Source organism: Nothobranchius furzeri, chromosome 11, assembly GCF_043380555.1.
Source record: "Nothobranchius furzeri strain GRZ-AD chromosome 11, NfurGRZ-RIMD1, whole genome shotgun sequence".
Lineage (NCBI taxonomy): Eukaryota > Metazoa > Chordata > Actinopteri > Cyprinodontiformes > Nothobranchiidae > Nothobranchius > Nothobranchius furzeri.
Genome location: NC_091751.1, coordinates 63,525,178 through 63,553,020, shown reverse-complemented (window position 1 = coordinate 63,553,020; position 27,843 = coordinate 63,525,178). Strand labels below are relative to the sequence as shown.

Genomic DNA, 27,843 nt, shown 5'->3' with positions numbered 1-27,843 from the left:
TGTGTTGTGGAAAAGTAAAACTCAGCGAGCAACATGCCGATTCAGTCCAACGGGTTTATTTTAGAACACATTCAGAGGCCAGAGAAATGAGGTGCAGATGAATGTTTGCTTCATCTGTAAAACAGATCCTGATGTGAGAAACCTGCAGCTGTAAAACAACGCTGATCCCTTTAAGCCACACAGGAGTTTATTATAAAAGATGTATAGCTTTAACTGTCCATCACGAAGAAACACTTCTCGTTATTGTCCATCCTCTTCAGATGACTCCTCTGCTTCTTCCAACCACTGGATGAACTTCTGGAGCTGTTGGGAGAAAAACACAAAACAAGTCTTAAAATTCAGCATCTTGCAGACAAACATAAATATTGTTACTGGGATTGAGGTGCTGGATACTGTTTAGTATCAAGGTGTTAGCCTTCATAATCAGAACTGGTCCAACAACACAGATGCTCTGTATAAGAAGGGCCAAAGCCACCTCCTGAGGAGGCTGAGGTCCTTTGGAGTTCATTCCCATCTGCTAAAATCCTTTAATCACTCTGTTGTTAATTCTGCTGTGGTCTGTTGGGGGGGGGGGCAGCTCTGACCGAGACAGTAAGAGACTGAACAAGCTAATTAAGAAAGCTAGCTCGGCTCTGGGCTGCCCGCTGGATTCTGTTGAGGACGTGTTTGAAAGGAGGATGACGGTGAACCTGACCTCCATTTTGGAAAGCCCCTCCCACCCACTGCATTCCACTGTGGAGACCATGGACAGCTCCTTCAGAGGCAGACTGAGACATCCCAGATGTAAAACGGAATGCTACCGTAGGTCTTAACTCCTCAGTTTAAGCTGTACTGGCGTGATCCTGGTACACAATTACACCAATGCAACACTCGGTATGTGTTCAATATTTGCGCAGTACCGGATTAGTATGTCTGTGTCCCTTATTCTGCATAGTTCTGGAACCCAAGTTTTTCTTTTTTAGTAGTTGAAGGTTACAGGCTTACTGCCTTGGTGTGTTTACCTGTAATCTTATTTTTCCGTCTTCCTTTCTCGAAGTGTAAGTGCTGCTCTACCGAGTGAATTTCTCCATTGTGGGATTAACCCTTTATAGGGCCAACGTCTACATTTAGACACTTCATAATTAGACCAATCATAGCATGACAATATAAACTGCCAGATTTGAACAACCAAAAGAAATTATGTATATTTTAGGTAAAATCTGTTGGGTTTTTTTTACATAATTTTCATAAACATGGTAACAGTAATCATAACAATTATAATATTAAATATATTGTTCTGTTTTTAACTAAGATTTCTATGGAAATTGGAGGACAGTTACTGTGTAAGCCAAGAGGAGGAAGATTAAATTGAGGCAGATCCTCAAATATATAATATTCTAAATATCTATATTGGATCAGAAATGCCATCTATTGTTCTTTAACTTTTAAAAATATTCTACAGTAATCTGTTTTTTTTTAAATATACTATACTTCTTTTTTATTTTAATTACTGAAATGACTTATTATGCTTTGGGTATAATAATAATTATTGTTGATGATCCGTAATGTGTGTTCAGGAAACCAGGTCATCTTGCACGTTAACCACTTCATGCAGAGGATATCCAGGGGGAAGTTTAAACCATCTCACATGTTCTTTACTCATAACATCAAGCTTTCTGATGCTGAGAGGGCGTGTTCTGAGGGTTTTGTTAAAACCAAATCCCGCAGCAAAAAGTTCAGTTCTTGAACCATACCAGGAGAAGAGGGACGGCCGCCTAAATCTCTACTAAGCATTCTGTCACGCCGATAGACTTGCTTCCAATAAACGCATCTGTAACCTGCTAACGCAAAACTCCTTCAGAGTTATTGATTTTGAGACGCAAATAGTTCCACCACTCGAGTGACCCACGGAGACATCTCAGGACCGATTTGGTTGCACTAAGGTCCTTCTACCAGCCTCGTGCCCGGAGGACATCATCTCCACCTGACATCTCGGATCCAGAAGAGGGTCTCCTGATCTGGGTGAGGTAGACATTTTTGACAGATGGCGTCTGTATGCTGTTTATCTAAGTAACATCAGTTAGCTGCAAAAACAACTTTTCACCCAGAAACGCTTCTCTCGCTGAAAGAAACCTTCTGAGTTTCATTCACGCATCCAAAAACTCGCATTTTCATTTCAGCTTCCATTCAGTCACAGGTTTGCTTTTTAGAACAAGTTTTAATATCAAATTGTCTGTTAAAAATTGTCATTTTTTTAAAAGTGTTAGCAATAAATTCTTAACTTTAAAAACTTGACTCTTCTTTGAAATGAAACACAGAATGGTATATATATTTTTGGTTATTGAAAAAGCAAAGATTCCTAACTTCTGATTCAATAAATAAACTTTTGCTAATAAATGTAACTATCTTAAAATTAAACATTAATCTTTGGATTAAAAATAGACCAAGCTCGTTGGCATATGAACTTCTATCGAATATATAATATCCTAGATATTTATATATGATAGAAGCTTCATTGTTAACTTGTTTGAGCTTTTCTCAGAATCTAACAAAGCTGATAGCAAACAGCGTTGATTCTAGTATGTAGTTAACCACGCTACAATGGAGATAAGCAAACTGCAGCGGGTCCTGATATGTCCTAGTTTGCTTATTCAGGTGGACCAACAGGAGTCTCTCCAGGACCTTCATGATGTGGGATGTCAGGGCAACCGGTCCGTAGTCGTCATTGACTGATGGGCGAGTTTTCTTTGGAACTGGAACAAGGCAGGATGTCTTCCACAGGACTGGAACCTTCTCCTGGGCCAGGCTGAGGTTGAAGAGGTGCTGCAGAATCCCACAGAGCTGCTCTGCACAGGCCTTCAGTACCCTGGGGCTGACCCCATCTGGACCTGCAGCCTTGTTCCTGTTCAGTCTCTCCAGCTGTCTCTTCACCTGACTTCTAGAGACAGATAGGTGGGAGGGGGAGGTAAATGGGGCAGCAGCATCTCCTGACTTGGTTGAATACAGATTTATAGAACCAGAAGAGTCCATGACTGCGTTAGAGGACAAAAGAGCTGGCGTGTGACAGGAAAATGTTGGATCAGAGGAGGATGGGATGTCTGATTGACTGGGGACAGGCGAGGAGGATGCTGGGTTTGTTCCTGAACTGAACCTATTGAAGAACTTGTTCAGATCATTGGCTGTGTCCAGGCTGCCATCTGTGCAATCCTTCCTCTGCTTGAAGCCTGTGATCTTCTTCATCCCTGACCAGACATCTCTGATATTGTTCCTCTGTAGTTTGTTCTCCAGCTTCTTCCTGGATGCCTCCTTGCTGTCTCTGATCTTGATCTTCAGTTGTTTCTGTATACTCCTCAATAATTCCCTGTCTCCCTCCTTGAAGACTCTTTTTTTCTCATTTAGATTCTTCAGTTTACTGGTGAGCCAAGGTTTGTTATTAGCGAAGCATCTCACTGTTCTGGTGGGTATGATGTTGTCCACTGATCTAGTGTGTAGACCCCCTCGTCTCTGTTCATGGTTCCGTGCCCACGTCTCCATATCTCTATAGCTTCCTTCATCCATCTTTTGTATTTCTGTTGTTCGGTGTTTATGATCCTTGTGTTGTTCCAGTCCATTACATGGTTTTCTCTTGTGCAGTGATCTGTTGCGGCTGACTTCTGTATTGAGCTTTCTGCTTCTTGTCTTGCTGCTCTTGTGTGTCTTCAACTTGTTACTTTTTCACTCCTTTCCATGTTCTACTGTTCTTGTGTCGAGTTGGCGTCCGGTTTCTCCGATGTATATTTTATTGCAGAAATTGCATGGCATTTCATAAATGACTCCACACTTATGTCCTGCTGATGTCCTGACGTGTGTGCGTGTGTGTGTAACCAGTTTGCCCCGCTTGTTGATATCGAAAACTGCGCTGAACCTGCTGCTGTGTATTTGTTTGTATTCGCATTTATTAAATCCATCTTTTGCTGTAAAAATTGCATTTAAAATGATGGAAACGCTGTGTTTCTCCACAGGAGTGTGTGTGTGTGCGTGTTTGTTCAGGAGTGTGTGTGTGTGCGTGTTTGTTCATTTTCATCCCTCTAGTCTGTTTAGATACACAAAAATGATCACATTTATCAATGTTTAATTTTGACTTTTTTTCTTTTTGTTAAATTTGCCGGCCTGCCTCTTCTGTTTCGGTTTGACTTCCTGCCAGAATTGACGCGGCTCACGAAAAAATTTGAGCTCCAACGATCGACGGCCGAAACGATCGCTGCGCGGCGCGAGCCTTCGTGGCAGGCTGATGTGACAGAGGGCGTGGGTTAACAAGGTCGCCGATTAGAAGCGCTCGTCGTTCGACGGCGCTTCGCTGCGCGTCGTCGTGCTTCCACGTCCAGTGTGTTCCAGGCGTGAATGTCTTCAACATGACCAGGAAAGTCTTGCTGTTTTCACCTAAAACTCTCACGATGATCATGTCTAGGATGACGCCTACATGCTGCAGCAGCGATTCGGTTAAAGGGAAACTGAAACGTAAATGTAGCTGCTGTCAGTAAGAAACTAAGACTTAAAACATTAAAACGTTCAACAGACTAGTTAAAAAAAAGAGAAATTTCTCACAACTTTGCAAGTTGTGAGATTTTTATGTGAATATTATTATTATTATTATATTTATTATCCCTATCAGCTCCTAATGACCAGAACCCAGTGTGGTCCACCACAGAGAAAGCTGCTCTATCATGACTTTAACTATTTTACAGGTTGTTGCTCAGCCTTCCGACGGTCACGCTCACACAGACGAGTGTTGGTGAGTGGCTGCGTTTGACTGCTGATGCTGTGTGTTTTTATTTCTGCAGTGAGACAAACTCACCTCACGGAGTTTGTTCATTAAAACTCGTGGGGAATCCACCGTGTTGAAGCATTCTACCGAGCTTCCTCTGCACCGTATTTTTTGCTGCAGGAATTAAACTTTACTTTCTGACGTTAAAAGTTCAGCAGACGCGTTTGTTTACATTTTAAAGTGTGAGGGAGTTGGGGGGGTCGACGCTGCTCCCAGGGTCTCTGCAGGCTACTGCACAGTGCAGTGGCTGCATGGTGACGCAGTGGTTAGCACTGTTGCCTCGCAGCACAAAGGTCGCAGGTTCGAAACTCGGCTGCGGCCTTTCTGCATGGAGTTGCGTGTTCTCCCCATGCATGCGTGGGTTTCCTCCGGGTACTCCGGTTTCCCCCACAGATTCTTCTTCTGGCCGGCAACCTGGGAATCAAACCTAGGAATTGAAATAAAAAACTCTGAATGATTCCAGGGAAAACTGACGGTTAGTCCCGGCTCCAATCGACGCTCGATGCCCAACCCTAACAATAACACCCTGGATTTGAAATTCTTAATTGTTAACTACTTCAATGAGCGCCCTATAAAGGGTTAATAATGTTTATTCTATTCTTTTCTGCCACAAGACAAGTCGCGTCCTCATCAGCTGACTGTCCCGTTTTGAATCCTCCAACAGAACCGTGCGTTCTCTCAGACAGAACCTACCCCCTGGTTCTTGCGGAGCTGCCTGCTTTGATCTGTTGTGGCTCCCTGAGAGAACCACCGCAGAATCATCTCCTCCTCCAGGATCTCCAGCTGGTACATGTTCATTAAAACCTGGAGTGTAAACAGAAAAAGTAAATGAACACATGGAAACATCCACACGGTCACGAGAAACTTCCCTGACTGATCCAGACCTTCACCATCGCAGCCCAGTGGCCCTCCTGCTCCAGGAAATGTTCCTCAAAGGCACCCAGGCAGTCCAGGTGGTCCTGTGCTCTCTTCACATAGTTCTTAAAGACTGGAGCCCACTTCTTCAATAACTAAGAGCAGAAAAAGAAAGTTACTTATGTCTGAACAAAAAAAAAGTAAGCATGTTTGCTTCATTAAGTCACCGGCAGGAGCAGAGAAACATATTGTGAGGCGCTCAGATGTGCATCCTGCTGCTGGAACGGGTACTCCAGCACCACCCGGGTTAAAATCTGCATCACCTCCTTCAGAGTGATGTTGTAGGCATACCTGGACAAAAACAAGGAGTTCAAACAAACAAAAAACGCAAAAAAAGCATAAAACAGAGTTCAGAAACTTGACCTACTTCAGAGAATTTATTTCAAGCACAAGATTGTCACAGCTGATGTTCTCCTCCAAGCCTCTCTGCAAGGTCCCGATCACCTCCATCTGGAAGACTGCACAACAGCAACATTCAGGCGCTTTGAGTTTTAAATGGCCTCTATGAGCTCACTGAAACATGTGAAAATATGAAATTTAACCAGCCGTGGGCAGTCACACACGTCAACATCCAGATGGCTTCTCACCTTTGACGTCGTCCATCTCAGGAGACAGGCTCACCGGATCATCCGGGCCATCCGGCTCACCGTCCTCACTGTCGCTCTCCGGATCCGGGTTCAACACCAAACCTGGTCGTATCCAGTAAACATTATTAATTAAACTGAGTCGGGATTCACGCGTCTATATGATGGGATGTGTCTCCTACCCCAGAGACACTGAGACAGCTCCTCGTCCTCCGTGTCATCCAGGCTGCTGGCCTTCCAGATGTAACCTCTCCCTTCTGCTCCAACCTCAGCTGGGTTGAAAACTGGGAGACAGAAGAAAGTACAGATGTATTCCTACATTTCACTTTAGTTATTCAAATCAGAGTCATTTCAAACCTTTCTGCTTGCTTTTGTCTTTACTGTGTCCAACTTCAGCATCATCACTGAGGAACTCGTCAGCATCTTCCTCCTGCTCCTCCTCGGGATGATGCATGGACACAACGGTTCCTTCAGACAGACACACGTTTGGTCCTATCACCACCTAAAACCAGTTCAAAGTCTAATTACCACACAAAAACCTAGAGACGCCACCATTTGGTGCCTTTTTGTACCCAGATGGTGTGTTTGTAGCTTACATTATAAGCCAAGACACATTGTTTGTTTAGGGTCACGCCCTCTTTGACCTCAGCCTTGTCACAGACCACAGACTGCCTGATCTCAACGTTACTGGCAATGTGAACATTATTCCAGATGTAGGCGTGGTCCAGGACTACATTGTCGCCTGTTGAAAGAAATTATTAAAAGATATCAGGGACTTTTCTGTAACCTGATGCACAATCACCCGTTATCTGACAGTTTCTATTCGTGTAATCCAGACTATGCTGACCTATGGTGCAGTTGTCCCCAATGACGCTGTTCGAGAGACAGCAGTTGGCGCCAATGCTAGTGTCGCAGCCAATGAGAACGTTCTCCTTCATCTGGCTGCCGTGGCCCAGGCTGACTCCGGACCCGCGGTACACATTGTGGCGAGAGTACGTGCAGCTGCGGCCCTCCTGATCCGTGAAGTTGGACTCGGGCGTGATGGGGTAGAACCATCGCCGCACAAAGTCAGACGACACAGAATCGTACATGAGTAAGTTGGACACGCGAACACCGTAGCCATCGTGAGTGGCGTGTATGTGGATCTGATTACCAAGTATCTAAACAGAGAAAATATATTAGAACTCATCTAAAAGGTACAAGGAGAACACAGCGTGATGTGGAAAAACAGCTCTGAGGCACCTCTTCATTGACCAATAGCCCTCTGACAAAATCATCCCTAGTTTGGTAATCAAAGTTATCTGTGAAGAGCTCGGCGACCTGGAAAAAATGTGCAGAAATTTTTATTAAAGTTGCCAATAATACAATTCAGGATTTTATATGTATTAAACCTCACCTGTGGAGAGCAGATACTGATGTGGCAGTCCAGAAGGTCATGTCTGATTTCAAACTCATCACTACTGCTGTGAAAAATGTTCTGCAAAACATCAACAGAAGCATCTATTAGAGATCTACCAAATCTAAAAGTTTGATCATCTACCAGTGAAACAGCAGCTTACCATGGGAAACTGCAGCTTCTTCAGCCCTTGTGTCTTCTGGTAGTGTAAAATCTGCTGACTCTTACTGTCCACAGCTACAACAACATCATCTTCCTCACAGCGTGACCTGTGACCTGGAGATGAATCCTTAAAGATCATGGTCATCACGGAGATAATCTTCTCCATCTTTCGCCGGTGCCTGAGGTGTGCGAAACCCAGTTTAAGTGCATAAACTCCACAGACTGATGAGTAAAGAAGAGACTCTTGTACCTGTGCTCCTGCAGAGCCTGACTGACATCAATGTTTGATATGACATCTCCATAAACCAACACAAAGTCAGATCGCACAAGAGACTTTGCATCGACATCCCTGAGCACGTCTCCGAGGGAGCGGTACAGTTCTGAGGTGATGATGTGGACCGTGTTTGGAGAACTGGGTCGACACCACTTTGAGTTCCTGTCAGGTGAAACATCAGATCCACCTCTTTAGTTTAAATTAATCAGGAAGCACTGAATCACCCACACACTCAAACACTCACAACAAATGCGCCTTGATTTTACTGGCCATCCAGCAGCAGAAGACAAATGTTTCCTGCACTCCGGTGGACGTGAGGAACTCCAGAGTGTAATCGATCATGGCAGCATTGCCCAGCGGGAGCAAAGCCTGACATCACAGTGACAGTAAATAAAATGTATCATTATGTCTGTCTGGGAGATTAGGAATAATTCTAACACGTTTTCAATTTAAAAAAAAAAAAGTTAAAACGTATCTATTTTTTATTGCTTATTAACGAGTTTCTATCAGTTTATAGCAACTCTGTCTGTTTACAGCAGAACATCACTTAGCTAACATTAGCATGTTAGCTTAGCTCGCTGCTTACCCGTGGCTGGTCCTTAGTCACCGGGAAAAACTTTCGGTTAAAGCTGTCAGCGACTAGGACGGCCTGCAGCGGCTGCTCCTCCTCCTCCTGCTCCCCGGCACCTTTCCTACCCGAAATGCCGGAGCCTGAACGACTCTGTTGTTTTCCTCCTTTCCCAGCCATGTTTGACTCCGAGGTGCACAAGTGTGTCGTCAGAATGGACTACGGTGGTCGTGACGGGACAATTTTTTGCGCAAACATGTATTCTTTATTACTTTATTCGTATTTACCTAAAAATCAAAGTTGCGCTAATGACGATTTTTCTTATGATTTAAAACCCTTTTGTCGTCTTCAAGGAACACTAAGAAAAAAATTAGGCCTAAGAAACCAGACTTGACATCATGTCTTCCTGGTCCAAATAATAAATACACACTCCACAAAAACATACTAAATCAACACACTACATCAAGTTGGCTCTTTATGAGAGCCAGACAAAACAGAATTTATGTTACTAACTTTTCTTCTGAAACAGATTTTATGAAATCACGACGCATGTTCTACTTGGCAGACGTTTCTTTTAAGAAGTTACCCACCCTCTAACAAAGCTAGCCCACATGTAGCTCAAGCTAAACACAAACAACAACAGATGTTTCTGATGATCCCAGACAACACAGCACCACACCATCCATGTTTCTAATTCAGAATGAATGATCCTCTGGGGAATAAAACAAAAACGTACACCTAATGTCAAATATGTTACAAGTTCCCCTTTTACTCAGGTGTGGTCATACAAATGCATGCACATAATTAAATGCAGAAACTTGAAATCTGGATTTAAATATTAGCTTCAGCTTTATTTGCACATTAACATTAACAGTGATTGGAAGAAGTGAGAAGAATCTCCAACTCCAGTCAAAAACTACAGTGTTTAGTTCTAATGCACATCTGAAGTTTCTTTAATGGCAGCGTTGTAATTTAAGATCCAAGCACAGCAATGAATTGTGAAGAAAAAAATTTTAACCAAACATTTTTTACATAGAATTCTTCAAATTATATTTTCTCCCTCGTTGCAAGCGATGAGTACATTTTCCGTATTTGATGGATGTGATTCCTGTTGTATTTTAGAGGAAGCAAAAGTGAAAATGCTTAAACATAATCAGTTTTATCTTCAGCGTGATGAGTACATATCAGTCATAAAGCTCTCAATCAAAACATTTTCAGACTCATTTTAAACAAATCAAAGAACATCCGAAGTAACTAGCTTAACTCAAGCAGAGACTAAAACATCAGGCTTTTGTCACTCATGTTTAGACAGAAACCCTCATAAGCAGCTCTGCAGAAGCTCAACAGTTCTTCATGATATTCCAGATTACAGGTGGTGTTTGGTAATCTTCTCAGCATGCTCCAGGACTGATTTGCATCTGAGGGTTTTGCTCATCCACGACGTCGGGATTCCCTCAATCCCAACCTAGAATCAAAAAAGCAAATTTAATTAAACAGCCCATGAATAGTTTCAGGACATTAGAGATGTTACATTAACAGTGAGACCTGAGCTCCAAGACACGCTCCAATGAAGGATGCTCTGCTGCAGGTGCACCCCCCACAGCTCATGGTGTCTCTGATGGCCGACTCAAACTGGGAGGCTGTCAGGACGCCGTGTAGCGCTGCTTGAAAAGCACCTGGTAAACCTAAATCCACAACAGACGCATTTAGCTCATTCATCTGACTGCTTACATTTTAATGACAACATTTAAGTTAACTGTACCTCAGGTGTTTGGAAACACAGAGGGAATCATCTCCTGTGGAGTCTTTGATAAACTCTCCTTTACCTGATAAATGTGTCCTGAAATCAGGCAGAAAAGACTCGGCTCATTAAAAGAGAAACGTGAGCGGGTCGCCTCCAAGTCATTTGTTTTAGCTTCACATCATGAAAGTTCATCTAATCGCACATGTATGAAACACTGTAGCAGAATCAGGGTAAAGCTTGCAGCAGGTCTCACCGATGACTGCTTTGTCCAGATCCTGAGGATGTTTCCTGTTGGGGTCGCGGAGCTGATTCAGCACCACGTCCAGAACTTTTGGATCTGGACCGTTTATGATGAAATGCTCCAGAAACCTGGGAGAAAATGATAAACGTGCAGGTACTTTGGTTTAACCCCTATCTGTGTTTGGAGTCTAATTCTTGCCTAACCGGCGATTTGATGATTTATTCTGGTCACTGGCACAATCTAAACTCTAAAAGTGGGAAATCTTTAAATAAGTCATCAACTTATATTGAGCTTTACATAACTTACCAGTTATTTTAAACTGTGATGGTGATTCAAATCAATCTAGAGACCGTACATGCAAACTTACATCTCCAAATGAATAATGAATCAATGAATTCATTCAATATTCAATAACAAGACATGAAATGATATTTTATAATTAAATGACAATTGATTTTGAGCCACCACTAAAACACTTGTGCATTTGATCTATTCTGTACATTTTTGTGATTTTTTCTTCTGCAAATATTTTTTTTATTATTTTACATGAAATCTAATCTGGCACACTGAAGCTGTGTTTTATATCTGTTTTATTTTCCTATTCTAATTTCCTTTTGGTGATTTTCAAGGAAATCTTTTAAAAATCCTGATTGAGGATTCAAGAGCATCTCATGACCTACACCATAGATATTAACATGGGCTGAAGTTATAGCAGCTGTACTAACCTTGCTGCCGCCAGAGTTTCTGCCACACATTCATCGTTGTTTTGGGTGACTCGAACTGCCTGTTCCACCTTTTCCAGCATGTCAGGCTGGCCTGCATAAAACACCACTACAGGAGCCATCTTGGCTATTCCATCGATCTGACAATCGGTTTCACATCCTGCAGCAAAGACAACACGTTCATCAGAGTTGTTTACTGTATTTTCACGACCATAGGGCGCCGCTTTAGTTACGGTGTCTTTTTGGTATGTAACACATACAAAAGGCGCACCGGGTTATAGGGCGCGGGCGAGGGCACGGTAAAACGTACCGGTAAAACATCTGTGCGGGCTCGGGACTCGGAACATATCAGTGCAAACCAGACATTGTGAAAATTATAAACAGCCAAAAGCATGTTTCAATTTACTGGTCTAGTCCTGGTTCAGACCTGGTTTAGAGCACACGTGCACTTCCTCAATGCGTGCGCTGACGGCTCAAGCTCTTCTAATGGGCTCGACACACGGGAGGCAACTTCGCCTCTCCTCCATTCATTTTCAATGAGACATGCGCGACAAAGCGATAATCGCGGGTCTCCCTCCTACTAACCCCCAAATTCCACTACCTCCGCTCCGCTACGAACGCCGGAGCAAAATCGGTCCCGTTGTAGTCAATCAGAGCTATTCCACTACTGCGGCTGTGCGGCGCAGTGCGCCGCCCTCTGTTCCGGCGTCCGGCAAAAATAGAATCGATCCTATTTTTGCCGGACGCCGGAGCACCTCTGCAGTCAACGGACAGAAATCACAACCGCCCAACAGGAAAGGGAGCAAGCACAACTTCCGTTATTTCACAATAAATCGATAAACAAAACGTTTTTTGTTTCATAGGCACAGGTTTAACAACTTTTAACAACTATCAATGGCGGCTGAAGTTTAAATGCACAAAAGTAAGCCATAAATACAGTTTCCACTATCAAAGTAGTCACACTTTGTTGATCCAGACACTGCTGATCTCTCAACACAAATGAAGGGCAGATTAAACAGTTCATGCCGATGCTTCTCCCACACAACGGGTGTTTGGATCTAACTTCCACGTTTATTGCTCTGACTGTATTGCAAGATCTCGAAAATCCCGCGCATGCTTGTTTGCGCACCTCAGGTCTCCGCACCGGAGCGGAGCCGTTGTAGAGCGGGTACCAGAAAATTGAGTTCGGAAGTTAGCGGCTGCGGAAGGCGGGTGCGGAGCAGAGCGGAGGTAGTGGAATTTGGGGGTAAAGCCGGGCGTACACCGGGAGTGCTGCAGGAGGACACACAGGGATTTATGGGGGTTGGATGAGGAAAACGAAATAAAGAAAGTAAATCTGTGTTTTGTGATCAGTTTAATTTGACATGAACACGACAAAAACGCTTTCTTGACAATCATTGTGAGTAAAAAACGTGTAGAAATAAAAACGAACAGCGTGTGTTATTAGGGAAATAGCGGGCGAGCGGTGTTGATGCATGATTGCGCATGCGCCGAGAGCGGTTCTGGTACTTTTTGGGTCGCAGCTGCTCGCAGCGCCACTTCAAGCGCTGTGTTGAAGTTCAGAATGTGCGCAAAAAGGAGCCGCTTTGCGGGGAAAGGAGTGGCGCGAACGGAGTAACAGCAAACAATTAGACAGATATTGACGGTAAACTTCATATTTTGGAGCGATCCGGGCAGATATATTGTCTCCGCAGTTTAGTAGGCTTTTATTAGGCTTATATAAAGGATGATGAGAAGGATAAATGTCCACCAGGCAGTTCAGATAGTACGGCTGTTTTTTGAACTGGAAGCAGAGGAAGTGGACGGAGACTCACAGCCGGAGTCTGAGGCAAACAGCGAGGATGTTGATGACGATGTGGCAGATCCACAGGTCTGTCTTCGCTCACGTCCACACGTTCACGCCACGCCCCATGTCTTCTACTACGTTCGCATCTCACAAGAACACAATAGGCGCACCGCACCATAGGGTGCGGCGTACATTTTGGAGAAAATTTAAGACTTTTAGGTGCGCCTTATGGTCGTGAAAATACGGTAATTATCTGAGTAACGAATCGGTAAAGGAGCTTTACCCGTCTCCTCCTTTCCAGCATCAACATTCTTTAGGAAACTCTTCAAGCTGGCCTGCCTCCACGGTCCCTCAATGGGCAGCTGTGGTCTTGGCCCTGGTTTATAAATGAACAAAGACACCACTGTGAGGTGTGATCAAAAACCTACACTTAAAAGACTTTCATCTGTAACAACTAGAGAGCTCTCATACCGCCCCTGTCTCGGTAAGGATCGTTGACAGGCGTGTCATATTCTGATCCTGGTCCAAAGAATTTCAGCGTTCGCTGCTTCAGATCATCAACATTTAGACCTGTTAAGAAACAGCAAAAATTTGTTGTTTTAACCCCAATTCAGCTATAAACTGTTATTTTTCCAGACAAGAGAGAACTTTGTGTTAAAAGCTCGTATCTAAGCTCTAACAAAAGTCTGCTGAGTTGTAAGCCTTCAACAGGGTCTTAATCGTAAAACCATGTCCCACCTCTGCACTCTGAGAGGGACTCCAGGAGGATATACGCCTGGTCTCCATAGCAGCTCTGCTGGCCTGTCTTCCTCCTGTAGAAGGGATTGGCTGACTCAGAGCGAAATTCAGGGTTTGGATCCTGAGCCAAAATCCCCCCCAGCTTCTGGAGATCATACAGCCAGTGTAGGGGCTGCGCTAGAGGAATCATATCACAATTTCATTCTTGTTAAAAAAGTTTAGTTAACTGATGCTCCGAGTGAAACTGCATCATAAGCAGCTACAATTGTTACCTGCAGCATCTGCAACAGCTGATCCTACAATGGCTCCTACACCTCTGTTGGCCACAGCTGACGTCATCTGTTAAGAAATAATTAGTTACTTGATTGTTGTTCTGATAGTAAATTATTTTTCTGTACGTGGCGGAGACATTTAATGCGTGGACGTTGAGTTCATTTAATCAAATCATTAGGCTTTTAATGCATGACCCCCACAATTGCGCCTCTCTCATGATCAATCAAACCACCTCACCTGATCAATGTAGCTTTAAAAAAATACAAATCTGTCTGATCTGCACACTGCCTCCTTATCTTTATTACACAGGTACAAATACTACTTGAAAACTGTTAGCAGTAGCGTTCAGCTCCGTTAGCTTTTAGCAACCCAGTTAGCATCATACAGCTAATGTAAACTGATGGATATAAAAACACTGACCTTGGTCTCTGTTTAATTTCTAGACGTTTTCCATCATTTGAAGGTGAAAAATGTTGACTTTACGCATTTATAACACGTAGCATGAAATGTTTTTGTTACGAAAGTTAGCCTGTTAAGCGCCTCTAGATGATATTCTTCTTTTCTTCTTTTTCTGTTAGCTCCGCCCACTGGAGCTAACAGACTAACTTTCGTAACTTCATCGCGCATTATCGCCACCTACTGGAATGGAGTGGGAAACTTAACCCTGCCAATTTCTAAAACACCAAATAAAGAAATAAACACAATAATAGCAACATAAATAAACAAATACATCTAAACAAGAATCCAACAGCATAAAACTGCAACAACATCTAAAAGTAAAAAATAAAAAAAATAAAAAAAATAATAATAAATAAATAAATAATAAAAACACTACCAGTAATCCAGTTAATCAGCAGAAGGAAATACCAAGAAGAACCAGACTGAGTTCAAAACTCCATCCAATCAGATGACTGTTGTTTATTTTATTTTTTTTAAAACACTAACAGTAAAAAAAAAATAAAATAAATAAATTCCCAACAAATCATTAAATAAATACATGTATCTCAGACTTTATGGAGACTGGGATTAACATTCAGAGTGCTTTAACCCAGGCTATAATCATCTCTTCTAAAAGTTCCAAATAGCTAAACAAAAGCTAAAAATAAGCTGCTGAAGGTTCTCGGTCATCTACTTTGTTTTCTTCATTTGAACTCTTTAGGATTCAAAAGCTAAAATGCTTAATACCAGTTCCAGCTACTGGAGAGCAGCAACTCCCCATCTTCCCTTTTCTGAAATCAGAGTGTTGTTCTATTTTGTGCAAGTGGAGGACCCAGTTGCTCGCTTTTTAAATGAAACAATACATTTAGAGCACGTATTTTATACTAAGAAGTAATTTTAGACAAAGAACAAACTGTAAAACAGATCTGTGATTTTATTCTGCTAGTGGTTACTTAAAAATAACAACTAACAGTAAAATAAACTGATATTTAAACAAATAAATGAAGCTCAAACTTTAAGGAAGTTGGAATTAATTCTAAATTACTTCAGCACCCTCAAAAGCAGGCTAGAAACTCCTATGAGGAGGCTAAATATTCTCTTCTTATTGGTTATAAGTTCAAAAGTTTAATACCAACTTCGGCCGCTGGAGGGCAGCAAGTCCCCATCTTCCAATCTCCAAATGGTGATGGAAATCACCGATCTGTAAATACCTGATTCGTTTGTACCAGAGGGAATACAATTTGCTGCACCTGACAAGGAGAGCCTGGTTACATGAAAGAACATCCGAGGTGGTGGACAAGTGCATCATGCTTGGGGATGTGCCACAGGCTGTTGCTGGTGTCAGTGAATCCCCCCTGAGCTCTACTCATAAGAAACATCCCTGTAGAGTTCACGGTTGTCAACAAAGTTACACCTATCTCAAATCCCGAGACAATCATGAGCTTAAAAAGCATCACATACAGATGTCTTTGACAGAACTGCATGAACACACACCACCTTACAACCGTGATCACAAACAAGAACACACCTTGGCGCGGCTCAGCTTTGGGTTCTTTCTCATGGACATGTTGGATGCTGTTAAAGAGGGTGATGGGGAGAGACTAATGAGGTTGTACAGGGTAGCCCTACTGTATTACAAAGCATACGGTCACAGCCATTATGCCTACAGTACCTTTCTACTGATGCTGCAGGTAAACGCATCTCTGACACCCCAGATGGCACACAGCGTAACCTGGAACAGGTTTTGGAGCACCCGGGGTGGGAAGGGTTGCAACGTACCCCTTGATCTTCATCTGGAACACCTGAATAACTTCCTCAAGTCTTTCTTGAAGGGTCTGGGTTCACATTTGTCTGAAGAAGCAGCACGTCGGGTCAGTCGGTGCAGTGGCGTATTTAGAGGAATGATGGACAAAGTAGATGGCGAGTTGGGTGTCAAAAGTCCAACTGGCACCCATCGTGCTGCACAGCAAGAAACTGATGTTTTAACACTGGTAGAGGTTTCCAAGGATGAGCAGTTGTTTAAAGTTATTCATGCTAGACAGTTTCAGGCCTTCCCAGGCTTTGATCAAAATCTTCTGCGGATCAAACATAAAGATCTCCGGCAGTGGACGAACGGAAAACTTAAGGAGCGGAGAAATCTGAAAATATGAAGGGCACACTATAAGGTCTGTAGACACAATGTAAATGCTTTGTCAGTGTATGTGCGTGTGTATAGTGTGTGTATGTATATATATATTTTTTTACTATTTCATTACCTGTCCCGTGACTTACTTAAGCAAATGTTTTTGTCAGCATTTTGTTTGTTACCAATGTTGAATGAAACACAAAGAAAATAAATTACTTTGGGATTTATTTACATGTAGCCATCTGAGAAGACACACAGTGACAAACATTCACGATGTAGTTGTTTAAAACAGTAAAAGAATGTTGTAGGGGGTTATAACAGTAAATCAGGAATAGTATTTACACTAACAAGAAAAAATTAAACAACCTGCATAAATGTCAGTTATTACACATTATGACATGTTTTGCCACTGACGGTCTGGTTAAAGGGCATAACTATTTAACAAACATTAATTACAACTTAATTGTTTTCAGAGTCGGTACTCAAAGCAGAAAGGCCAGATCCTAAACTGCTACATCATGAGAGGCCAGTCCCCTCGGTGTCCTCATCAAAGTAACCCGTGTAATTTGGGTCTGGGACCACAAAGTCTTCTGGAGGAAAATCTAATTCTGTGAATTTAAAATCTTCAAATACTTCAAATAATATCCTGAGTATTTCTTGGGCGTGCCTTTTGCTGAACACTGGGAGATTGTTCATAATAAAGTTCAAGTCGAATATCTCTGCGCAGTGCTCCAGAACAGCGTTGATTAGCTCATCGCTAAAACCAGTACAATATGAGCTGTTTGTGTACAGACGACTTCCAGGATTCAAGCTGAGCTGGTAAGTGTGTAACAGACTCTGAATCAGATCTTTTTCATCCTCCGTAACCTCTCTGATTTGGCCTGGTGCAGAAACCTCCAGTGGTGCCTGCTCATATTTAGGTACAGCCATGTCACAACCTGCTGAGGTACATGAACATACAGAGTGGCAGTATGTGCAGCACAAATGTCCCGGCACAACACTGTCAGTGTCGTTCTCAAATTGTGAGAATAGTGCCTTTCGAAAGCAACTTTTGCTGCTGTTTTTTAGAAGCGTTCTAAGTCCCTCATCCACATTTGTGTTTAAATTGAGTCTGTAAATAACGGCATGTGACAGAGAACCATCTCTCCCGGCCTTACCAGCTTCCAGCAGAATGGCCTCCACATCCTCTGGTACACCATACATAACAACATGAGATATTTTAGGAAAGTTTAGTCCCATTCCCAGAGCACTTGTTGCCACAACAACTCTGCAGGGGCCATCTCCACCAAATGAATCCAGTATTCTGCGTTTGTTTTGAGGAAGGGTGTGACTATGAAACATCCCGATTCTTAAATTTTCTGCCCTGCGTTGTGGATCTTTATCGGCCCAACAGTCCTCACCAAGTTCTGCTTTCAGGTAACAGAACACCCTTCCGACAGCTGTCAGTGTTCGACAGTAAATGATTACTTGAAACATGTTGGTGTCATGCTCTTTCAGCTCTCTCACAATCCAGTCCAGGCAGTCAAAAGTATGGGAAGACACTGTGATAAGCCCAAACCGAATATTTTTTCGGTTGGGGCTAACAGTGACTTGAGTGGCATCCTCAAAATGTAGCTGTTTTTGGATAATGGCTCGGGAATCCAGGTCTGCTGTAGCCGTCAATACCAAAATGGGTGTACCTGTAAGAAAAAGTAAAATGCATTAACATCTGAATAATGTGTTTATACATTGCTACACTTTTTTTGAACATGTACGCATTTACTAATAAGTTAAGGATTGTGTGTTAGAAATTAATGTAAATATTGTCAGCTAAGATCTGAGTTTATTTTGAGCACAGTGCCAATTTTCTCACACACATAAGTGGGATGACAGTTCTAACACATAAAGCCGGGCGTACACTGTGCGACTTTTTCACTTTTTTGAGCCGATTTTCCAGTCGTGCGAGAATCCACGAGATCGGGGCGAGTTTTGCTCCGAGCGGTCGTGTAGTGTACAGGGGGTTACGAGAGGCGATTAACACCACGTGACCAGCCGCCGATCAGCAGTCGTGAGGTCGCACAGACTTCTGGTGTGTTTAATATTTCGCTCGTCCCTCGTGAGGGTATCGCACTGTTGAAGCGGTGCTGCGAGCAGCTACGATCCAAAAAAGTATCAGAACCGCTCACGGGGCATGCGCAATCCTGCATCAACACCGCTCGCTATTTCCCTAATAACACACGCTGTTCGTTTTTGTTTCTACACGTTTTTTTTTACTCACAAAGATTGTCAAGAAAGCGTGTTTGTCATGTTCATGTCAAATTAAAATGATCACAAAACACAGATTCACTTTCTTTATTTCGTTTTCCTCATCCAACCCCCATAAATCCCTGTGTGTCCTCCTGCAGCACTCCCGAAGTACAACAGGCAAAACAAGACAAAAAAGTCTGACGAGTTGAGTAAAAACTGCTATTTTTAGCACATTTTTAGGGCCGACGTGTTGCTACCAGACGTACAGTGTGAGCAGTCAGGTCGCATGCAAGAACTGAGGTCGTACAGTGTGAGCACATGACTCGTGAGATCTGCTCTGCGAGGAAGTCGTACAGTTTGAGCTGAAGCTGAGTGCTGCGAGTGAAAAAGTCGCACAGTGTACGCCCGGCTTAAGTGTAACACATTATGGTGGTGCAGAGTAAGGAGGGGCTGCTGTGTGTGTGTGTGTGTGTGTTAAGGGATAAATGCAGAGACATAAATACCACCATCACATAATCAAAAATATAGATGCAGTATAGGATTTTATTGTATAATGTTGACATACTCACCCCGTCTCACAATTGACCTCAGTTCACCCAACTTTGCAAAACACTCTCTGAAGGCCTTGTGTCCTTTATCAGCTTTTCCCCTGGGCAAAAAGTCAGCAAATTGTAAAGTCAAATTCCAACAACATCCAACTCTAAATATTAGGTTTTGTTTAATTTCAAAAATCTGAGTTTATAGTGAATATAACTTAACATCTGGTTGTAAACTTCATCATTCAGACATAATGTAATTGCTTGGAAATGTAGGTTAGATGTAGCCTACATTATAGACCGTCATTTGCTGAAGCAAAATTATTTTGGATGGCTTGCCAGGCTAGGTTGTGTGTTGCTACTCACCATTTGTAAATCAGATGTACCTCATCCACAACGATCCCCAAGAGGTTATCTCTGAAGGCCTTTGTAGATAACAATTCTCTCCATTTACTCTGCATGAGCCAGGCTTCTGGACTACCAAATATCAGCTGACAGTTGGCTTTTCGAATGTCCTTCAAAGTGTGTACGCCAAGTTGCATGGCAGTGAGTCCTAATTTACTCGCCTCTTTCACCTGGTCCTCCATAAGGGCGACCAACGGTGAGACTACAACCACAAGTGGGTTTTCACTGAGTCCCATTCGTTTAGCAACAACCGGAGCTAGCTGGTAAATTAAACTTTTACCGTATCCCGTCGGCAACGCAGCAAATACATCCTTTTTAAAAATGAAGGACTTTAGTGCCTCTATCTGTTCGTGTTTTAAAGAAAAGCCCAAGTCTAAATCGTCCAATGTTGCCGACAAAGCCGCTTCAAACGAACGTTGTTCCAGAGCTGCTGCCATGTTGTTTGTGTTCGCGCGGCATCGGTTCGCGGTCGCAGTTCTGACGTCTTCAGCTACACCGCTGATTAGAGCACTGTGATTAGCCCACAATATAAAGCGCTATGATTGGGCCACAATATATAGCGCTGTGATTGGCCCAACAACCACCAAAGAGAGTCGTGATTGGCTAGCCAGAGTCCTGGTGGGAGCCGCGGAGGCTACAATGGAGCGAGCCTAGACACCCTGCAAAGCAAGAATTTGGTAGTTCACTAGGCTGATATCTGACTGTTTTTAACAGCAATCCTAGCTCAGACAACACATCACTTTCCACATTTATGTCATGAGCTCACTGAGCGTCACATTACCAGATTCATATTGAAGTTGTTTCGGTGAAAGTAACTTAAAGTAATGCAAAAGTAGTGTAAATGCCTTACATTTTACAATCAGTAATATTGTAATGTAATGAGTTGCTTTAAAATGAGGGTAACAAGTAATACATAATGCATTACAGTTTTGAAGTAGCTTGCCCAACACTGTTCAGTACCCTAAAAGCAGGCTACAAACACCCACGATGAAGCTAAATATTCTTCTTCTTGGCTAAAAACGTTAATACCAGTTTGAGCCACTGGAGGGCAGCAAGCACCCATCTTTCTATCTCCAAATGTTGGAATGCTGAAAGTTGTTCTATTTTCTGCCAGCAGAGGGCGGAAATTCCCATTTCTTTCAAGGAATCAGAATAAAAAGAGCAAGTGTTTACACTAAGTCATGTAAAAGTCTATTTAGACAAAGAGCAAACAGTAAAAAAGATCTGTAGTTGTATCCAGTCATTGGTTACTTATCATAATGGTTATTTTATTGGAGTTCTTGTTAGAATAAATTTAACAATTTCATAATTTTTATCAGGTTCCAGTAAATAGTTCTAATTGATTAAATCCTATGTGATTGTTTTCTTTCTGAACTTTTTGTTTCACATTTATGTCAAATGTAGCAAGTTCTCTCATCATTTTATTTCACCCAAATTGGTTTATATTTCATGTAGAATCAGTGACTTTTTGTACCTTTTGGAGTTTCTGCAGAATTTTTGCATGAATGTTTTTAATCTTATGTGATTAAAATAAAAATGACCAATTTTGACCTCAGTTAATTTAACCCCCTTTCCAGCATGACTCATTGTCCAATCTGCATGATCAAACCGATTAACCAACCCACGCTTGGTTACCAAAATCATCCAAACTGGGTTGGTTTTAATCCAGCAGCTTTGAGCAACAAGCAGTTAAATACACATATTACTAATTGTTCAAAATCTGAATTTAAATGCAATCTGAGCTTCATTTCTTGCTCAGTTGTCATACAATAATAATAATATAACAAAAGAACAACTATTGGGTATAAAATGACCGAACATGTGAATCAGTTCTGGGGTGCTGCAGCCCCTTTATGCTCATCTTTGTGTGATTGGCAGACATTTTAATCCAGCCACGCTATTTACTGTCATTATTTTACTTATTAGGGCCTTCAATTGAAACAAGAGCAGAAACCAAAAATGAACACTGTCTCCTCATGAGGCTTCAGGCTGACTCATTCTGTTAAATTAGATGTTTACAGCTGAGCTGTGGCTCGGCTGGGGTGTCCACCATACTGACACCGAATAGAAATGCACATGTGTGTTTTATGATATCATGCACATGTTTTTAGTGAACATCTCTCCTCTAAATTTGTAAAGCACTATCACGTGCCGAAGAAGGCTTGCACAGGATGGGTGCATGTGCAGCAAAGTGATTCACAACAATTCTGCTTTGGTTAAACTCTAAGTTTCACTTTCTTCTCGAGTCAGGGCTAAGTGACACCTATGCCCGAGCAGGTGCCCCACCCCGCACTCGCCTCCCTCTCCCCCATGTCCCTAACTGACCCAACTCCACATTCTATCGCTCCCCGGATGCCAGCAGCAGCAAATTAGACACCAGCAGCAGCCCCTCCTGATATGTGCTTCTCTGTCCCACATCCATTATTTTTAGCTGGGATCTCCATCCTCACTTTATATGGTAGAAGAGTTCAGCCACATTTGAGTCAACCACATTATTCTTCTTGCACCTTCTTCTTCCATCACCATCTTTGTTTGCTCTGTGGATGGCTTGAGAGAGAAAAGAAGGTCCACTTTCCTCCCGTCGTCTCTCTCCACCCCACATGTACAGGTCTGTAACAGACACTCAAACACACCTACACACAGTTGTCACCCCCAGCAACTGCTGCTGCCCTGCCTTATCTTTCCCATGCTCAGTGACACCCCACATGGGCGGTCACACTCACACCTATGTCAAACTTAGCCCTGCCCCTGTTGCACGCTGTGTCCCACTGCCAGTTTCCCATGTGGGGTGTGTAATAAGGTGGATCCAGGAGTTGGTCTTGCTCTCTTCTGGGTGACGCGGATTGGGAAGGGCTTCCTTTTGACTCCACTTTGTTATTAATTCAAAAACTTTAAGTACGTTTCAACCGCTTCAAAAAGGAGCCATGAAGTGGAGGTGGGTGCTTGTGGCAGTCCTGCTGTCATTTGGGGGGCTGTCGCTGGGCAAGGACAGCTTGGACTTCCCCGAGTACGATGGAAAGGACCGTGTCCACGACCTCAACGCCAAGAACTATAAGTCTGTGATGAAAAAATATGATGTGATGGTGGTGTACTACCATGACCACCCTGGATCCAGCCGCGTCGCCCAGAGACAGTTTGAGACTGAGGAGTTGGCCCTTGAGGTGGGTGGAGTTGAGCACTTTGGCTTTAAAGAGGAGAATGCTGATTGGATGTGGATTAGGGAATGCCTGCAGAAACACGGAAATCATTGATTTTACTGTTAAAAAAATCCTGCAGGCCCAAAGTGAGAAATCAAATTAAATAAATGCATGGATGATTTGCAAGAATGGAATGCATGAATGAAGACAAAATGGAAGAATTAACTGTTGGGAGAGGGTTGTAGTTTGTTCTAAATGGGGGTTAACACATTTGTGGCTTTTAAAATGCTGACGACCACTGAAGAAAGGCCGCTACCCTCCTTCACCAGAAGCCTAATCTGTTGCACGATGCACCTGCATCCTAATCCCACCCCAGGACCCCTGTCAGTCTGGACTCTCAGTAGAATCTCCACATTCTCCACAGAAAGACATGACATCACCGCTCAACACAAATCATCAGCGTCAGCTCTGCAGGTGTCAAACGCAAGCTTACCGAGGCTCCTTCTCAGCTCTCAGGAGAAGCTTCTGCATATCAGATGTCACACATTCTTGTTAGATGTTTACCAGGAACAGTTTTCAGAAACGTTTTAATGCTTTGTAGTCATAAACAGTAGGAAATCATCAAAAAAATTGTGATGCAAACATTACTAACGTGTGTGATCGTTGTGGCGAATGCATTTAATAGAACCGAGCGTGCTTACTGAATAAAAGCCGCTTGATGTTGCTCGGCTTTCGTTTTGGAGAGAAAAGGGCTGGCATAAAAGCAAAAAGCAGCATGAATGTTCAAACGGAGGACGCGGACTGGTGAAAACAAAGCAAGTGGAGAATGACTGAGATGAAATCACTGACAATCAAAACAGCAGACGGAGAGTGAGGTGAGCTGCAGCATTTTGCAGATCACATCATCTCCACAGGCTCTGGTGTCCCTGTATGCGACAACAAGTTCCAGCCGGGGCTGCAGGCCAACCGGGAAGGCAGTGGTACCAGTAATGCCAGCTCAGCTCGGTGCTGTGATCGACACCTGCGGTACCGTACATGTCAGCGGATCCCTGAACGCTGAGCATCACCACCTCCTCACCAAAATAGTCCCTGGGCCCGTGTGGCTCCTGGCGCTATATTTATCCTGGGCTGCTTTTGTGGTGGGTCGAGTTCTCTGAAGGCTTGTGTTTCTCCTCAAGAACGTATTATGATTTACATTTGATGAGGATTTAATATTAGAAGGAGGCAACAGTTAAAGGTGAAACATTTCAGAGGTCAAAGTTCTCCATGTGGGTCAATTACAGCAAATGACAAGCTTCCCTTACATCTGACGGCTTTACTGGAAGGAGCAGTACAGCAAATAACATATCAGTGCAAATTAAAGCACACATGAATGTTTGTGGCTAGGTTTAATATCCAAATCAGTAGAATTGTATGCTGCTTGATAAAATGTCATGCCAGAAGCAAAAGGAATCATTTTCAACGCAAAGATTCTTCCCAGTCACATGTGGTTTATATTTATCAATCATGTCCTAGTAAATACTCATTTAAGTCCATAAAAACATGCAGCTGCAATGCAATTTGTACGTTCTACAGTTGAAACCTGCAAGGAATAAAGCCCAAACGCAAAATCGGAGCAGTAATTTCCCCTGCAGTAGAGGAGGTTTGGTTGGTTTATGTTGTACGTTTATGTAAACTACTGTAAATCAGTACATAATACAATAACATAACACTTAAATCCGTGTGAGGAACATCTCTTAAACATAAAATAAATCACTTTTCAGGTTGAGGAGCTGCTTTTCTGATTCCCGCCCATCTATACCTCCGGTCAAGTTTAAGAAATGCAGAAAATCATCTGCAAACAAACTGCAGCACGGTCCGGTCAGGCTGACTATTTCTGCCAGCAAAAGCAGCTGCTCAAGATCTCTGACACCAGTCTGCAAGCAAGCACGCATGCGTGTGTTTGAGTGTGTGTGTGTGTGCTTGTTACACTTGAAACGCGCTAAGACAACCCTAAACCACTTCCTCAAAGCAGTTCGACTGCATGTGTGCCGCTCGGATTGGTGGAATCGGCTGTCAGTCACGAGGCTCAGGTTTCATACGGATTTAGAAAGTGCATCAACAGCTCAGTGAAAAGCAGGCTTTTATGGTAATGAAACTCCTGAGTGCCACAGTTTCATCAAAAGCTGCAGAATCTGTTTCCACGTCACCTCCAAACTGCAACACACTCAATAAACGTCTTTTTTAGTTGTTTATAAGTCGAAGTCGTTTTTTTACATAACTCTGTTTTGTTCCACAGCGTGTGGCCCAGGTCCTGAGCGAGTTTGACGACGAGGATATTGGAGTAGGTCTCATTGATGCAAAACTAGACAAGGTTGTTGCAAAGAAACTGGGTAAGTATAAAAAAAAAACATCCATGCAAAAAATAAATTAAATCACCATTCTAATTAACCTAAACCCACCTGCAGGATGTTTAAACGAGGCCGAAAAATGTGATGTTAAATACTAAACGAGTGTGTTCTTTTGCACCAGACCTCGATGAGTCCGACAGCATCTTCATCATCACTGATGATGAAACCATAGAATACGACGGCGAACTTGAGGCCCACACTCTCGTGGAGTTCATCTATGATGTTCGTGAGGATATAATCTCACAGTTAATTGCCTGACACATTTTAGATTGAAACAATAAACAACATCCAGTCAGAACACGTCAGAATGGTGTGGAATTAAAGCATTGGTCTCGTGTTTACCGAAACCTGTATTATTGCATGTTTCTCAGTTGGTTGAGCCCCAAGCTATGAGTTAGTTTATTTTCTGCATTTAAAAGTGAAACGTGTTCCAAAAACTCTCGAGAAAGATGTTTCAATTCCTTGAGTCCTCTTACAACTCTACTGAGAAATGAGCGACACAGAAAATGCAACACATTCTCACACCCAAGGCGTCAAAATATGACGCGTGTGACCAAGCCTCAACGTATGACGAATCGGGACGCCCCAGCGCGTCAGGAGATGATGATCAGGGACACGTGGCTCCGCTGGCGTCACTGTTTGACGCGCCCGGTTACAAGGACATTATTCGACTATTTGACCTTCCCCTCACCCCAACTTTAATCTTAAGGTCCATAAACTGTGACCTTAAGGCTAGGATTGGGGTGAGGGGAAGGTTAAGTAGTTCACAAGTAGTTCTAATGTCCGTCTCACCAACGGCGTCGAATACCGACGCTATGGGACGCTGCGTCATCTGTTTGTCCCTGATCGCCGTCTCCTGACGTGCTGGGGCGTCCCGATTCGTCATAGATTGAGGCTTGGTCACACGCGTCATGTTTTGATGCCTTGGGTGTGAGAATGGGTTGATCCATCCATCCATCCATCCATCCATCCATCCATCCATCCATCCAGGGTCACGGGGGGCTGGTGCTTATCTCCAGCAGTCTTCAGGCAAGCAGGCGGGGTACACCCTGGACAGTTTGCCAGTCCATCGCAGTATTATGTTTCTATTATGTTTCCATTACGTTTTTATTCGCAGTCAACACCATCATGATCTGCTCTGGCGTGGGGAATTTGCGGTCTAACTCTAACCAAAGACAAACTGGTTCTTTTTCTTTCGTCACTCTTGATCTTCTACAGGTTCTTGAGGACCCTGTGGAAATCATTGACAACAATAGAGAGCTGAAAGGCTTTGAGAACATCGAAGAGGACATCAAACTGGTGGGCTACTTTAAGAGTCACAAGTCAGAACGTAAGAATACTGTGGTGGAACGCAACGGCTTTATAGATCTTACATAGGCATCACACCGCTCAGTTGAACTTTAACGTTTACATAACTCTACACTGAATGTACAAAGTGATGACAGCAACAAGTTTCCTTCTCAGACATTTTCTGCGGGAGCTGATTTAGCAAATGTCTGTGAAATTTCAGATTTTGAAGCCTTTGCTGATGCCGCTGAAGAGTTCCATCCTCACGTCAAGTTCTTTGCTACATTCAACCCCAAAGTAAGCAATTTCTTGATTTTTGGAAGGTTTTGTCAGCTTGTTGGTTTGGAGGATTTGAGCAGCTGTTATATTGACGTCAGCAGTTTGAATGTTAACTATTCTGTCAGAATCATTCTGCCACAATAAGGAATTATTACATGTGGAACACAATCAAACCCATTAGTAATGTCTGAAAGTGGGTGGTGCCACAGAGTGTTCCTGGGATTATCCCATCAGGGCAGCTGTAGCTCTGTAGGTGGAGTGAGTTGTCCAGCAATCAGAAGGTTCTACCGCCAGAAAATGCTGCTGCTGTGTCTTTGGGCGCCGGTGGCGCCAGTGTTCGACAGTCTCACTTCCGTCGAGGCACAGCAGGGCAGCTGTGGTTTTATTGTAGCTCGTCAGCACCAGCGTGTGTGTGAATGGGTGAATGACTGACCTTGGAGGGTGTAGAACCCCAAGAAGGCCCTATACAAATACAGACCATTTACCATTTTACCATTCACAACAAGGTCAAACAATGTGATGCTCAGAGAAATCACAATAAACATCTGTAACTCTACAGAATGTCAGTTTTATTGAGGTGTATGACCTGTTTTTTCTAAGGATTGACAGAAAATATTGTTTTCCTCTAAGCAGCATGATGTCAAGAACACAATAGCATGTATAGCATCAGCACGGCGGCGGCTGGTTGATGCTGTTGTGCTTGTTCTCCAACCACAGGAGTTGGACAACAATAAAATCTCAACTCTTATTTGAATATGTTTACCAGAACTGTCATTATGTCCCATAACAATGGGTTCTGATGAGTTTGGAAACTCATGTCCCAATCATCACTGC

The 27,843-nt window shown here is 43.0% G+C and overlaps 4 protein-coding genes across 4 annotated transcripts in view; 1 reads left to right on the top strand and 3 right to left on the bottom strand.

The window, feature by feature from the left end:
* Nucleotides 1-40: 40 nt before the first annotated feature.
* eif2b5 (eukaryotic translation initiation factor 2B, subunit 5 epsilon) lies at nucleotides 41-9,074 on the bottom strand. Its single transcript, XM_015957405.3, has 16 exons — nucleotides 8,701-9,074; nucleotides 8,359-8,483; nucleotides 8,091-8,276; nucleotides 7,842-8,019; nucleotides 7,679-7,759; nucleotides 7,525-7,602; nucleotides 7,130-7,442; nucleotides 6,879-7,024; nucleotides 6,640-6,784; nucleotides 6,465-6,566; nucleotides 6,286-6,387; nucleotides 6,066-6,156; nucleotides 5,866-5,989; nucleotides 5,668-5,793; nucleotides 5,477-5,587; nucleotides 41-303 (listed from the first exon to the last, which is right to left on the bottom strand). Exons 1-16 carry the CDS (start codon nucleotides 8,860-8,862, stop codon nucleotides 241-243), a joined length of 2,133 nt encoding a protein of 710 aa, XP_015812891.3. The 5' UTR covers nucleotides 8,863-9,074; the 3' UTR covers nucleotides 41-240.
* A 434-nt stretch (nucleotides 9,075-9,508) lies between these two features.
* On the bottom strand, nucleotides 9,509-14,772 carry LOC107384259 (crystallin J1A-like). The gene is made up of 10 exons (XM_015957406.3): nucleotides 14,607-14,772; nucleotides 14,186-14,252; nucleotides 13,914-14,090; nucleotides 13,647-13,745; nucleotides 13,459-13,551; nucleotides 11,393-11,549; nucleotides 10,680-10,795; nucleotides 10,445-10,522; nucleotides 10,228-10,367; nucleotides 9,509-10,147 (listed from the first exon to the last, which is right to left on the bottom strand). Exons 2-10 carry the CDS (start codon nucleotides 14,250-14,252, stop codon nucleotides 10,049-10,051), a joined length of 1,026 nt encoding a protein of 341 aa, XP_015812892.3. The 5' UTR covers nucleotides 14,607-14,772; the 3' UTR covers nucleotides 9,509-10,048.
* A 2,342-nt stretch (nucleotides 14,773-17,114) lies between these two features.
* On the bottom strand, nucleotides 17,115-20,525 carry LOC139061847 (putative ATP-dependent DNA helicase Q1). Its single transcript, XM_070541741.1, has 3 exons — nucleotides 19,878-20,525; nucleotides 19,545-19,624; nucleotides 17,115-18,428 (listed from the first exon to the last, which is right to left on the bottom strand). Exons 1-3 carry the CDS (start codon nucleotides 20,351-20,353, stop codon nucleotides 17,266-17,268), a joined length of 1,719 nt encoding a protein of 572 aa, XP_070397842.1. The 5' UTR covers nucleotides 20,354-20,525; the 3' UTR covers nucleotides 17,115-17,265.
* A 2,082-nt stretch (nucleotides 20,526-22,607) lies between these two features.
* The window catches only part of casq1a (calsequestrin 1a), a 9,048-nt gene continuing 3,812 nt past the window's right edge, over nucleotides 22,608-27,843 (top strand). The window contains exons 1-5 of the mRNA XM_015957402.3: nucleotides 22,608-23,077; nucleotides 25,332-25,425; nucleotides 25,565-25,665; nucleotides 26,662-26,773; nucleotides 26,954-27,027. Coding sequence (XP_015812888.3) covers nucleotides 22,841-23,077; nucleotides 25,332-25,425; nucleotides 25,565-25,665; nucleotides 26,662-26,773; nucleotides 26,954-27,027 — 618 coding nt within the window. The 5' untranslated portion in view covers nucleotides 22,608-22,840. The remainder of the gene's footprint in view (nucleotides 23,078-25,331; nucleotides 25,426-25,564; nucleotides 25,666-26,661; nucleotides 26,774-26,953; nucleotides 27,028-27,843) is intronic.

Excerpts from the sequence above, each read along its gene's own strand:
- LOC139061847 (XM_070541741.1), bottom strand. The coding sequence starts at position 20,353 with ATGGCAGCAGCTCTGGAACAACGTTCGTTTGAAGCGGCTTTGTCGGCA. Across the intron at positions 19,625-19,877 it reads GTACATCTGATTTACAAATG|GGGAAAAGCTGATAAAGGAC; the intron begins GTGAGTAGCAAC and ends CTTTTTGCCCAG. Across the intron at positions 18,429-19,544 it reads GAGGTCAATTGTGAGACGGG|GTACACCCATTTTGGTATTG; the intron begins GTGAGTATGTCA and ends TTTTTCTTACAG.
- eif2b5 (XM_015957405.3), bottom strand. The coding sequence starts at position 8,862 with ATGGCTGGGAAAGGAGGAAAACAACAGAGTCGTTCAGGCTCCGGCATT. Across the intron at positions 8,484-8,700 it reads TGACTAAGGACCAGCCACGG|GCTTTGCTCCCGCTGGGCAA; the intron begins GTAAGCAGCGAG and ends CTGTGATGTCAG. Across the intron at positions 6,388-6,464 it reads GCTGTCTCAGTGTCTCTGGG|GTTTGGTGTTGAACCCGGAT; the intron begins GTAGGAGACACA and ends GGATACGACCAG.